The sequence below is a fragment of the Erythrolamprus reginae genome, chromosome 3 (genome assembly GCF_031021105.1).
Source record: "Erythrolamprus reginae isolate rEryReg1 chromosome 3, rEryReg1.hap1, whole genome shotgun sequence".
NCBI lineage: Eukaryota > Metazoa > Chordata > Lepidosauria > Squamata > Dipsadidae > Erythrolamprus > Erythrolamprus reginae.
The window spans coordinates 31785920-31799113 of record NC_091952.1 but is presented as its reverse complement, the minus strand read 5'-3'; the positions used below and the strand labels follow the sequence as shown (position 1 = coordinate 31799113).

General features: G+C 41.1%; 1 protein-coding gene across 1 annotated transcript in view; it reads left to right on the top strand.

Annotated features, from left to right (window-relative positions):
* SRC (SRC proto-oncogene, non-receptor tyrosine kinase) overlaps positions 1 to 5206 on the top strand; it is a 125862-nt gene extending 120656 nt beyond the window's left edge. Inside the window, exons 10-12 of the mRNA XM_070744723.1 lie at positions 1384 to 1537; positions 2510 to 2641; positions 3863 to 5206. Of these exons, the coding sequence (XP_070600824.1) occupies positions 1384 to 1537; positions 2510 to 2641; positions 3863 to 4071 (495 nt within the window). The 3' untranslated portion in view covers positions 4072 to 5206. The remainder of the gene's footprint in view (positions 1 to 1383; positions 1538 to 2509; positions 2642 to 3862) is intronic.
* The last annotated feature ends 7988 nt before the right edge of the window (positions 5207 to 13194 follow it).

Here is a 13194-nt window from a genome sequence, read left to right as displayed (position 1 = left end):
CTGTTTGGAATCACCATATTTGGGACACCCCTTGTGGACAGCTGCCAGAACATTAAGATCTACCATTGGCAAGAGTTTGTATTTATTTATTATTTATTTATTTATTTATTAGATTTGTATTCCGCCCCACTCCGTAAACTCGGGGCGGCTCACAACAATAACAAGAACAATGTAAAAACAAATCTAATAATTTAAAAAACACTAAAAACCCCATTATTAAAAGCAAACACACACACAAACATTCCAAGTATAAACTGTATAGGCCCAGGGGAGATGTGTCAGTTCCCCCATGCCTGACGGCAGAGATGGGTCTTAAGAACTTTATGAAAGGCAAGGAGGGTGGGGGCAGTTCTAATCTCCAGGGGGAGCTGGTTCCAGAGGGTCGGGGCCACCACAGAGAAGGCTCTTCTCCTGGGTCCTGCCAAATGACATTGTTTAGTCGACGCAACCCGGAGAAGGCCAACTCTGTGGGACCCAACAGGTCACTGGGATTCGTGCGGCAGAATTTGTCTCCCATCATGAGAAGCAATACATTACATTTTATTTATTTGTTTGCTGTCCATTTCATTGCAATGGATTATGTGGAGAGACTGAGGCTTTTGTGTTCAACCACTACACCCAGTTAGAATGGCATCAGCTTGTGTATCAAGGAAGAATTATTGTTTCCCCAAACGTTTGGATCTCAGTGATAGGAGTTTTAATACACAGGATTTGTTGGAGCTATGCTGTTATTATTATGTCTCGTTTGAATTGATTGCATCTCATCTAAGATTTATTGATATAAAATGAAATATAGCCATACATTCACATCAGACGTTTCTTCTTCTTGTAAATTGAAATGAGTCAGGCCAGGGAAAATATATGTTGGCTGCATTAAATAATATAACCTGCTTACTGAATTAACCCACTTTTTAAAATATTTGCAAAATATAATGATTTACAAATTAAGCAAATAGCTTGGGCTTCTGCATGAGGCCAAGTCACCAAGAAGCATTAACATTAAGGAAGCTTTATTTGTTGTGCAAATGTAGTTACATAATTTTAACTGACTTACTGTTAGATAACTATCGTCTGCAAACACTCATGCAATTCTAAGTGCCTCCAAGTAAGCTATTTAGTTTGCAGCAGAGGCCTCAGTAATTTTGTTTAAAAATGCTGGTCAGCCTCATCATCAACTATTATGTAGTCTGTATCCTATGCTGGAATTTTAAGATCACCATCATACAAGACTTTACTGTACAAATGACTGCAACATGGAATTTCCCTTGATATGAAATGAGTACGGCTTGTTGATTTGGTTAACGCTTCAAGGAGTAAAATCTGCACAACTAAAATTATTGTCAAACTATCTCAGACTTTAATTTGCCTTTGGAATGATGTTAGATTGCCTCTGGCATGGCCTACGTAGAAAGGATGAACTACGTTCACAGAGATCTCCGAGCTGCCAACATCCTTGTGGGAGAGAACCTGGTATGCAAAGTAGCTGACTTTGGACTGGCACGACTGATTGAGGACAATGAATACACAGCAAGACAAGGTATGATCACTCTTTAACCTGTTTAAGTAAAAAAAAACCCCATCTGCTAAAGAATTGCTGCTTCGGAGGGGAAGAAGGTAGTTATTAGTAGGATGTAAGCATCCTCTCGCTCAGCAGATACCAGTAAGAGGTTCATTTGCCAACCAGATATATAATTAGGTATGTTTCAAATTACTATGGTATTGCTTACAGTGGGCGAATGATAAAAAGTACTGTATTTTTCAGACTATAAGACGTACTGCTATATAAGATGCACCAAGATTTCGAAGAGGTAATTTAGAAAAAAGGTTTTTGCCCTCTCTAGCTCCCAGGAGCACTCTGCAGGCCTCCCAAATCATCTGTGGAGCCGTTTTTTTCGCAAAACAGATCCATTTTTCACCCAATTTTGCAAAAAAATAGGGCATGCAGAGATCTGGGAAGCTCCTGGAGGCTGGGAGAAGGTAAAAATGCCCCCAATTTTGCAAAAACTGCCCTGTTTTTCACCTATTTTTTCCCCAAAGATGGGGTGCACAGAGGGTTTGGGAGGCCTTCAGACTTCTCCTAGGGGCTTGGGGAAGGCAAAAACACCCCCATATTTGCAAAAATGGTCATTTTTGCCTGCTTTTTGCAAACATAGTGATGTTTTTGCCTTCCACCAGCCCCCAGGAGCACTCTGCAGGCCTCCCAAATCCTCTGTGCATCCCATTTTTGCAAAAATTGAGCCCATTTTTCACAAAAATGGGATGCTTGGGCGGGGTTTTAGGAGGCCAAAAATGGCTATATTCGGTGTGTACGAAGCACCAACATTTCCATCCTCTTTTAGGGAGGAAAAAGGTGTGTCTTACACTCTGAAAAATACAGTAGTTGGTAGACATGGTGGCACATGTGAATGTAATTCACCTCCATTTGTCCCCCCATTTTGTGATCCCTAGACAAGAAAATCTGAATGAGAGTTTTCAACCTTTTTATTTACATTTCTGTTTCTGCGCTTAGGTGCTAAATTTCCCATCAAATGGACTGCCCCAGAAGCCGCTCTGTATGGTCGGTTCACTATTAAGTCAGATGTTTGGTCCTTTGGAATACTCTTGACAGAACTTGCCACCAAAGGTCGAGTACCATATCCCGGTAAGTGCTTGTTCAGTTTTGATACAGGTGCCAAGAGCTTCAAAAATATCTGGAGGGAACTCTTTCCATCTGGCATACGTTCCTGTGGAATAAAAATCTAATGAAAGAATGTAATACGAAGAAAACCAGAACATTCATGAAAGAGGAGGCTAGAGGCTGGCCATACTTTGGTTCAGACTGCATTTCCCCCCCCCCTTGAAAGTGGGGCCCTATTAACCATAAGTGATAAAGATCAATCCATGTAAATACAGGCAGTGGCAACTAAACCTCATCTCTCCAGCTCTTCAGCCTCTCAACTTTGGATGGTTATGACCAGGCCAAAACACTTGCCAGATAGCATACAGTACACATAAAGTGCCAATCTGCCTATATACATTGTGCTTGGAGAGTACTGTTTCCCCGAAAATATGACCTACTCAGAAAGTAAGTCCTAGCTTGATTTTTTACATGTCCACCTAATATAAGCCCTACTTCCCCCAAATAAACCCTAATTAAGACCCCACCCATTCCAGGATGCACAGGCAAAAATTAAGCTAGGGGTGGAACTGGCCTACTACTTACATTCAGATAGTTGCAGCCAAGCCTCGCACACCTCGGGCCATTTCTTCTGCAGCTGGCATGACTTTCCTAAATGCTTCTATAGCCGATAACAGAACTCCAGATCGATCCCAAGCTCTGTTATCGGCTACAAAGCCCTTCAGGAAAGTCTTGCTGACCTTGCCGAATGAAGACGTTCCTGAAAGCCTATGATAGTAAAAAGAGGCTGGTGGGGTGGTATGTGTGTGACGCACACATGCGGTGATTCAGTGGATGATATTTCCCCACACCACCACTGAAAATAAGACCTGGTGCCTTTTTTGGTGGCAAAAAAAAAAAAGACGGGTTTATTTTTGGGAAAACATGTGTACACTATTTGATTCCAACAAAATAAAGCCGCCCTGAATCTCAGGTGAAGGGTGGCATAGAAATTGAATGAATGAATGAATGAATGAATGAATGAATGAATGAATGAATGAAATGAAATGAAATTAAGAACTAAGTTGTGAAACCAGGTACAATTTGCAAGTATTTTTACTCCCGTACCAATTATATTAAGAATCACTCTCTCTCTCTTTCCTCTTCCTCCTCGTCCTCCTCGTCCTCGTCCTCCTCCTCTTCTTCTTCTTCTCCACCTCCTCCTCCTTCTTCTGTCTCTTTCTTCCCCCTTTTTTTTGGTCATAGGCATGGTGAATCGGGAAGTCCTAGATCAAGTGGAACGAGGCTATCGGATGCCTTGTCCACCAGAATGCCCAGAATCTCTACACGATCTGATGTGCCAGTGCTGGAGAAAGGATCCCGAGGAAAGGCCAACCTTTGAATACCTCCAAGCTTTCCTGGAGGATTATTTCACATCGACAGAGCCCCAGTATCAGCCAGGAGAAAACCTATAGGTCTGGGGCCTGAACCGGTTGCCAAAAGACTTTATGCTGCTCCAATGGCAAATGTGTTCTAGAGAGGAACTTTTGAATTGTATTAGGATCCCTGCTGGAGTATTAGCCAGGGTGTTTTCACTATTCTGGCAATTTGCCCTTCTTTTTAAGGATTGCACCAATTGACCTTGTTTGTGGTTTAACAAAAGCCTTCGATGGATTGTGAGTGAACAAAGTCTCATTTCAATATGAAGTTGGTTGTAGTACAGCGGAGGAATTTCAGGAACACCAAAACTTTCTGCAAATAATAATAATAATAATAATAATAATAATAATAATAATAATGAGCAAGGAACCTACTCTTGAAGATCACTTATTTTCAGGATTGTGTCCTCCATCAAAACCACTCCTGACTATGCTTACAAGGAATTGCAATCAGGACAATCCTGCATTTGATGCAGAACGGTCCTGCATCAAAGCACTTGAGTCATTTCTGATTGAACTCGGATGCTAAGCAAGTATGCCTTTCAGACTCTCGTGGCTTTTGTTCCTCTTTATGGACAAAACCAGCACAATTTCCCTACTTGTATTCAAATATCTGGATCTGGGCTGACTGAATCCAGGAGAAAAAAAAAAGTAGCTCGCTTCTATTGTGGACACTGCACATTGTGTGTGTTTGTAATCCCCTTTCTTTTTGACACCATTTTCTTCTGTGCCACTGTCTATCCAGTCTTGTTCTGTTCGTGGAGGCACTTGCCAATCTTAGCCATATAATAGGTAGAACTGGATGCGTTGGGCTTGTTTAGAAAAGGCGCTATTCTTTGCCTTCTGGCTATAAATGAAGTAAAGGACATTCTTGGGGAAACCGTACCCAAGATTGGACACATGATTTCATAAAGCCAACAATGATCCTCAAATTGTTAAGAACAGTGAGCTAGATCTTGGACTGGAGGCTTGTCTTTCCATCTAGCCCTTTAATTCAATAGACATCTGAAGATTATCAGTTTCTTTAGCCGGTAAAAAGGGGTAATGTGGCAGGATCATAAATCCTTCTTTTCTGTACCCGTACTGAACAGCTAAGCTGTTAATACCAGTCTCCTGCCTAGAAAATAATAGTCTTCCACATTCTATAAAGTCTATAAATTCTTTAAGCACACACTCAGCTCGCATCACTGCCTTTTAATTTTAACCCAGTCTGGGATTCCTCAGTGCCTTGGAAGCATAATACTGAAGCAGGAAGTAGCCTGTTGTGTTTACTATCTAGTATTATAATCATGGTCTAATCACTGCTTCAACGGCTATCCATTTCCTTTGCCATGATGTATGATTGAGCAACATACACTGGAAGGACAGACGTAAAAATACTAGAGATTTAGGAAAGCCTATATAATTCTGCAAAATCTGGTATCCCTACCCACTTTCCCCGTTCAGTCATTTTAACTGTCTTCCCCGTTTAAGGCATATAATTTCAGGGATTTAAATCCAGTCTCCACACTGTAAAATCCATGTGGGCTTTCAGAGTGATTCTTAGTCTTCCTTCCCCAACCCGATGTATTTCAACTAGTTTGGATTAAAAACTCCATCTGCAAGGAAGTGGATGGTGATAATTGTGGTCAAAACATATGAAAAGCATTGTCTTTGAGGGAAGCTGCTATAAGAAATCTAAAACCCTGCTCTCTTATTTTATTGTCAATAAAAATTAATAACATCAAAAACTAATGTACACTATGTAAAGTTTGGCAAAGGGATTGTGAAGAAATGATTACTTAATCTTTTACTTCTGGTGAGTAAGGTAGTTATTTAATTTTTAAACATTCCTTAGGGAAAACCCTACAACAATTTTTTTTTAAATTAAAAGCATAAAAAAAGGGCAGTACAATAATAAAAAATCCTATTCCAATTAGATCATGCCATTAAAGGCCAAATGATTTAGCAAATCTTTGGCCTCTGTATGAAGTTATAATGATGGTGGTTGGTAAAAGTCATTTGTAATTTGATAACATAGGGAAAGTACTGAGAAAGTCCTGTATATATACAAGGATCCGGGCACACTGGTCCAAGCTAATTGTTTGAATCAGTATGCCATCCCAAGCAATTTTTTAACCCCTGGGGAAAATAAGTAAATCTCTTATATTTAATGTGAAAATAGCTAGGAGGTTTTAAACACTAACATACATCTCTGCACCCTCTTCCATCTCTAACATACATCTCTGTCCACTTTTATATATATACACACTCACAATTGGATGTTCCTCTGCTTATTAGAAAAATCACAGTACACATAACGGCATGTACTTTACAATGTGGCTGCAAGACTCTTTACTTGTGGATACTCACCCTTTACTAGTCTCATTTTTTGCTAATTTGGTAACTTTCCATGAACCCATAAAGACTTTCATATTCAAACATATTTTGCATCCGAGTAACAAGATGTAGCTTGCATTTAGATTTGTACATACACAGTAGAAATTGACTTGCATCTTTGTTATAGGCCTATTCCCTCCTATTAAAAAAAAAACATAGGCAGCAAACTGAACATGGTCACTATTTGTAAACCAAAGTCATAGTGATTTAGCTCAGTGGCATTTACCAAGAGGAGAAAAATGAACGGAGCTCCACTTGGCTTGCTAAACCATGCCTGTTATATTAACCAAGAAATCTGCATCCTGGAACAGATGTAAGAACAACAGCTGGTAGGACTATCCTGAGGCACTGCCTGGGACCTGGCAGGTATGTTCAGACCCAGTAACCCTAGGGCAGAACTCTGCATTCTAGATTCATATTACATGACTTCTATAGGTTAAGCCATGGCCTTAAGCAGAGGCCAAAGAGATGTTTTAAAATAAACCAGTTGACTGCTATTTTAAACAGGAAAAAATTCATCTGTGGAATGTGGACCGCTCCATCATTTCTTCAAAAATGATTTTATGCTGTAACAACAAGCCTAGATTTATATAAAAAAATATTGATGGAAGTCCCTCTAGTTTCTTTTGAAGCAGATACTGTATAGTTAGACTCACACTTAGCTGCCCATGCAGAACCAGGTGAGTAGCAATATTTATATTGGTTATCACTAGACTAGACTGGAAAGATAGTTTTGTCCTTCCTGAAATGTGTGAGTCATATATTTTGTACTACTGATCTCATTCTTTATACTGAGTGTTTTGACAGCTGAGATCCTAAGCCTACAGTCCAAGAAACAGCTCCTTCCCTATGGAGAACAAAATTGGAGGTGGCTTTGGGGCAGTCTTTGGAAACCTAACTGGCAACGCATACAACTTTTAAGTGAAAAAAAGATGCAAAGAAAGCCAGTCCAGCAATCTCTACTGATATGTCTAGCTAGGTCCAGTGAAGATCTCTGCGAAGAATTAAAATCCAAGGACTAATAGCAATCCAAGCCATATGTAAACATATCTGCCTTTTGTTGCAACAATTTTGTTGCCAGCGTGGTACAAAAAAACTCTTGCTGTGCACCAGCTTTGTCTTACTTGGAGAATTTCTTACCAATTGTAAGATAGTCCTCTTTTGTATATAATCCTTGAGTCAGCCAAGCGAAGGTTGCTTGGTGACTTTGGATGTCAGCTTAAGTGCATGTTCCCTACCCCACCCAAAAAATAAGAATGTTTGTTGCAATTGTATTTAGCTGGAAAATATTGTCAGCCTGCCATCACTAGATCTTATTTTTCCATGTCTTACATTTTTGATGTTCTCTGATGTGCCAAAAACAGTCAACAGCAACCCTCCAATAGCAAAAACTTTTTTTATTCCACAATGAACTATTCTTCATGACCAATGTATGTCAGAACAAAGAAATTACTTCCATAAGTTTATGTGTTGTTTGCTCTAGTCAAATAGGTACCTGGTTTGTTTCTTCTACCATTCTTGTTGATGTCATCTTGTATGTTAGAATGATACTATGTGTTGGCGGGGTGGGGTGGGGGTTGTTGGTAGTATTTGCTTAGAAAGGTCCAAAGTTGAGATCTCACACCTCTGCCTTATGCAGAGAAATGTGTCATTCTCACAATTATATACATAGAACATAGAACCTCTATCAGTGCTTCAGTTAATATTCCCAAAGCTTCTTTCGTTTTCCAAGAGGTTGTTTTCATTAGAGAACTAGGGAGCATAGGTGAGAAAGCACCAAAAATGATTTGAACTGGTGGCCAGGTTTCACATGCTTCCTCTTAACTCAGTTTCAAAACTGCTCTTTTTAGGAAAAGGGATCTGAGACAAGGTATAGTTCCTATGGTTTGCACAAGCTCTTTCCCCAAATAGTTCAAATTCAAGGGTTTTTTTCTGACAGTGAGGATGTCAATATCCTTCCTAGACAATTGAGCCAAATCTGCTTCTTATGCCAAGGTGTGTGCGTACCTCAGGACCTCAAAATAGTCAATGACTGCAGCAATAGGTATAAACTTTGGCAAAGGCTTCTCGTGGGTAGAACAATGGGAGGGGCACATGACTGTTTTCTCTTAGTGACATGCCAAAATGCCTCCCTCCTGCAGAACGAAACTCCTATTTGCATTGTGTTGAGAACAGGGTACAATTTCCTTTCTTTAATATGACCAGGGTATGATGCTGTGTCAAGCGATCAAAATTCTTTCTTGCCTTTGTTTGTAATATGCCTTGCCTCTTTTTCTCTATTTGTACTTGCAAAATTCAATTTAACTTTTTTTCCTTCCTGCTCCTTTTTGACATCTCTGATTGATCGATGGGGCATTCTTGTACAATCTCTCATCAAACGAGAAAGCAGTTTAATCAGGAATGGAGTGTGCCTTTCCATGTCTCTAAACTTTTCAATTTCTTTCCTTCTCCTTCCAAACAGAACACATATTACTTTGTATCTCCTTCCATTGCTGGGACCAGAATGACTTTCCAATGTTAGCCATTTTCCCCCCCAGAATTGCAATGTGCTGACATACATCCTAATTACCATTTCCCTTTGTTAAAACAAAATTGTTCGATCTAAAACACTAGCTATGTATTACAAAGTGTTTTGGTTAAAATCTCTGCTGTCTACTGTGGTCCTCTACGTTTAGGATTAGTTGGGAAGTCAGTTATTTCCAGCAACTCCTAGCTACTGTCGGAGAAAATGGGGAGCCGGATGATCCGGCTCCAAAATTAACTTCATAAAATCTTTGTTCCATTTCCTCATGTATAATACTGTGGTTAAAAAAAAAGTAGAGCATTTTGTTTGTTAGCATTTGTGTCTTCATGTTGTATGTTCTGGGGCTGGGTGGGCATATTTGGTAAAAGATGGAGCAATTCTTTTACAGGGGATAATCCTTCTTTCCGAGGAAATCCCATTTGTGTTACTATTGCTGTGTAATTAAATTTGGAGATAAGCCTCTTTTTTTGCCAATAAGGAACAAGGGTACTGCTTTTTTCATGCCAATACCTTTTATATAACAACATACTTGATTAAAGTCTGCCATCATGGAGAAACAGCTTCTTAACAAATGCAAAATGGAGCACATATCAACTTCTGAAAACTTTTACTGTGCGAGCTAAAACCAACGTGTGCATGTATGACTGTATACATGTATAGATACTAATGTGTAAAAAAGAGACCATTTTCCAAATATGTACATTTTTTTTAAAAAAAGTCAAGGTTTAGGTCAGTTTAAAATGGCAGATTTCTTTCCTGATTTTGGTGTAGCAATAATGATGTCAAATACTAATTTAAATGAACACCAGGCTTAGTCTTGCTTTTCTCTTTTATTAAGGGCAAATTTTTGAAAGAAAGAAATGGCTGCTGGTTCCCTTTTGTAAAATCATCACTTCTTTTATTCATGCATGATGTAATCTTTGACCCAGAGGTAGGAAACCAGACCCCCATCTAAGGATCGGAGCCTGGCTGACCTCTGCAATTAATTCATGAACTGAAGAAAGCATTAAACAAACTTCCTGTGTTGGCTTTGTCATTCCTTGTTCGTTTTGCTTTTTTGAAAAGGCCTGTCGAAGGGGAATCTTGGAATGGGCTCTGCTCTTGCATGAAGTTTAAACACATCTGAATATGGATTTCTTTTGCTATTATATTTTTTTATGAAAACACACACATTTTGTAAAATCTTAGTTACTATGCAGAGAATGTGATGATCTCTCTCGTGCCCTTGCCTTTATAGTGTCTGAAATCTAACTCCTTTTCAAAAATAAAATTTTGAAATATTAAAACTCCTAAATGTAGGAAGGTGAAAGTCCTCTTTTAATTGAGTGGTGTACTTCTATTTCTTTTTCACACAGACATAAAAAACAGTTTTGTTGAATAAAAAAGTAAATGACACTGTTTAGAAATGAAGAGAGACCACAAAGAGCAGATTTTGTAGTATAGCAATCCTGTAGAGGTGTAGGAGGGCATATTTTCTTCTAAGTGGACAGCAGCTACATTTTGATAAATCCACTATTTTAGCATGTACTGTAGCATGATAGCAGTAGTAATAGCACTTAGACTTTTATACTACTTTATATAATAGTAGTATATGATGCTTTACAGTCCTTTCTAAGCAGTTTACACAGCCAGCATGTCACCCTCAACAATCTGGGTCCTCATTTTACAGATCTCAGAAGAATGGAGGGCTGAGTCAATCGTGACCAGCTCAAAATCTAACAACTGGAGTGAGCAGTGAGTTAACCTGCAGTTTTGCAATCTAACCAGTGCACCACTATGGGTCCTCATGATTGTTGCTTTATATAGATAGATACAGATACAGATTAACACAGTTGGAAGGGACCTTGTAGGTCATCTAGTCCAACTCCCGGCCCAGGGATGAGTTCCACTTACTTTCAGCACTGGTTCAGGGGCGGGCTACCGCTCCCAGCCCTACCGGAATGGGCTGGGAGCGCTTGCGCACCCCTATGCGGGATTCAGCTACATATGTGCAGAAGCCTAATCTCGCGTGAGGACAAGATTTCTGGGGTTTTCACTTCTGCACATGCGCAGAATCAACCCCCCCCCCAGAAATAGCCTTAAAAAGGGTAAGTGGCCACTTGCCATTGCCTTTTGCCCCACTCGCCACCGTTCCCCCCCCACCTGTGTGCCTGTCACAGCGGCTCCCTGCCATCTTTTGCCCTGCCCGCCCCGGCATCTCATGGCAGTGGCGGCCTGCAGCCATCGGCCGCCTTTTGCCATGCCTGTATTTGGCGCCTCGCAGCAGCGGTTCACCACCACCACCCACTCCCACCCGGTGTGCTGCACTGCGAGTGGCCCGCCCTGTCCTTACCTTGCCTGCAGGGGTGCTGCAGGCATGTTGCGGCCGGAGATGGGCAGCAGCCGGAACGGCAGCAAAAATTGCCAGCTTCTTTGCTTCTGTGCATGTGCAGAAGCAAAAAACCTGGTAATTTGTTACCGGAATCGCTCCAGCTGCTCGTTCATGCGCGTGCACAAGCAGCTGGAACCGTAACGGGCCTATGCGCTCTGCTTTCCATAGCTGAATGACCGTTCTGGGCATTCCGGCTGGAGTCCACCCCTGCACTGGTTGCATCTCAACGTCCCCTCATGCAATTCTGCTTCTGCGCATGCTCAGTAGTTATAATCCACCCAAAACACAGCTGAGGAGCTAATCAGCTGCACTTCGGACAAAGGAATAAAGGTAACTATAAACCTTGGGGTGGGGGTGGGAGGCCCCCTTTTCAATCAGCAGCAGAAGAAAAAGCTTACAAGCAGTAAAAAATTCAGGAAAAAAAGATGGTGGCGCCTACAGACTTGCACCAACCAAACCAGATCTGTGATGCCGTCATGATGTCACCAACGGGTTGCTAATGGTTCAAGTGATTCAAACCGGGAGGAACCCACCCCTCATCCTGCTCAAGCTGGAGACCCTACATCAGTGATGGTGAACCTATGGTACGGAGGCCACAGGAGGCACGCAGAGCCATATCTTCTAACACATCCTCTTTTAACAACTCCATAATCCCTTGTGGGGTGGAGTCTGAGCAACTGAAGGGAGCTGAGTGTTTACTGGCAGGCTGCCCTTCCTGTCGCCAATGCGGAGATTTTCCCGCACATGTATTCTCAGTGTGCCCAGAGAGAGAAATATCCGCCTCTACTTGGGATCAAAATCACAGCCTCCTGATTGTGAGGTGAGAGCTCCACCTATAGGCCATTGCAGCACTTAACTACATTGAGCAGTACCTATTGCATGTGCCTGGCCAAAACCAGAATGCTGCGAGATTTTGGCCTGCCACTATGTTCTTTTGGAATGTTTTTTGCTGTGGGAACTGCATGTGTGTATGTGTGGCTGCATGCCATTCATGAACACAAGAACAAGGGGACACAATCTAAGGTTAGTTTGGGGAAAGATTAGAAGTAATGTGAGAAAATATTTTACTAAAAGAGTAGTATATGCTTGGAACAAACTTCCAGCAGACGTGGTTGGTAAATCCACAGTAACTGAATTTAAACATGCCTGGTATAAACATCCATCTTAAGATAAAATACAGGAAATAATATAAGGAGAGACTAGATGGACCAGGAGGTCTTTTTCTGCCATCAGTCTTCTATGTATCTATGTACTCCTTTTAGGTTCTCAACATCAGCTGTTGTTCAGCATCTGGCCGGAAGCTGCTGGGAGTTGCAGGATATGCTGGCAGAAGATGTATGGTTCATGTGATGGGTTTGTGGGAGGAGATGTAAGGTGGCGCAGTGGGTAGAGTGCAGTACTGCAGGCCACTAAAGCTGACTGCTAGAACTGCAGGTCAGCGGTTCAAATCTCGTCACCGGCTCAAGGTTGACTCAGCCTTCCATCCTTCCGAGGTGGGCAAAATGAGGACCCAGATTGTGGGGGCTATAGGCTGGCTCTGTTAAAAAGTGCTATTGCTAACATGTTGTAACTCGCCCTGAGTCTAAGGAGAATCCTCCCGAAAATGCACAGATACAATTTCAGACACACACACATTTGAAAATTCAAAACAATATTCTTTATACCGAAAATGCAAATAAACGAAGCACTCTTTTTGTACAGCAAAGAGCACTCGTCTCCAAACAAACTGGTAATTTGTACAAGTCCCTTATCAGTTCTGTGATACTTATCTTGCAGCTGTGAGGCAATTCACAGTCCTTCTTCTTTCACAAAGTGAAACACACTTTGCTCTGGTTTAGTTTCAACGCGGGGGAAAATCAGCACACAAAGTTCAAAGTCAGCAAAG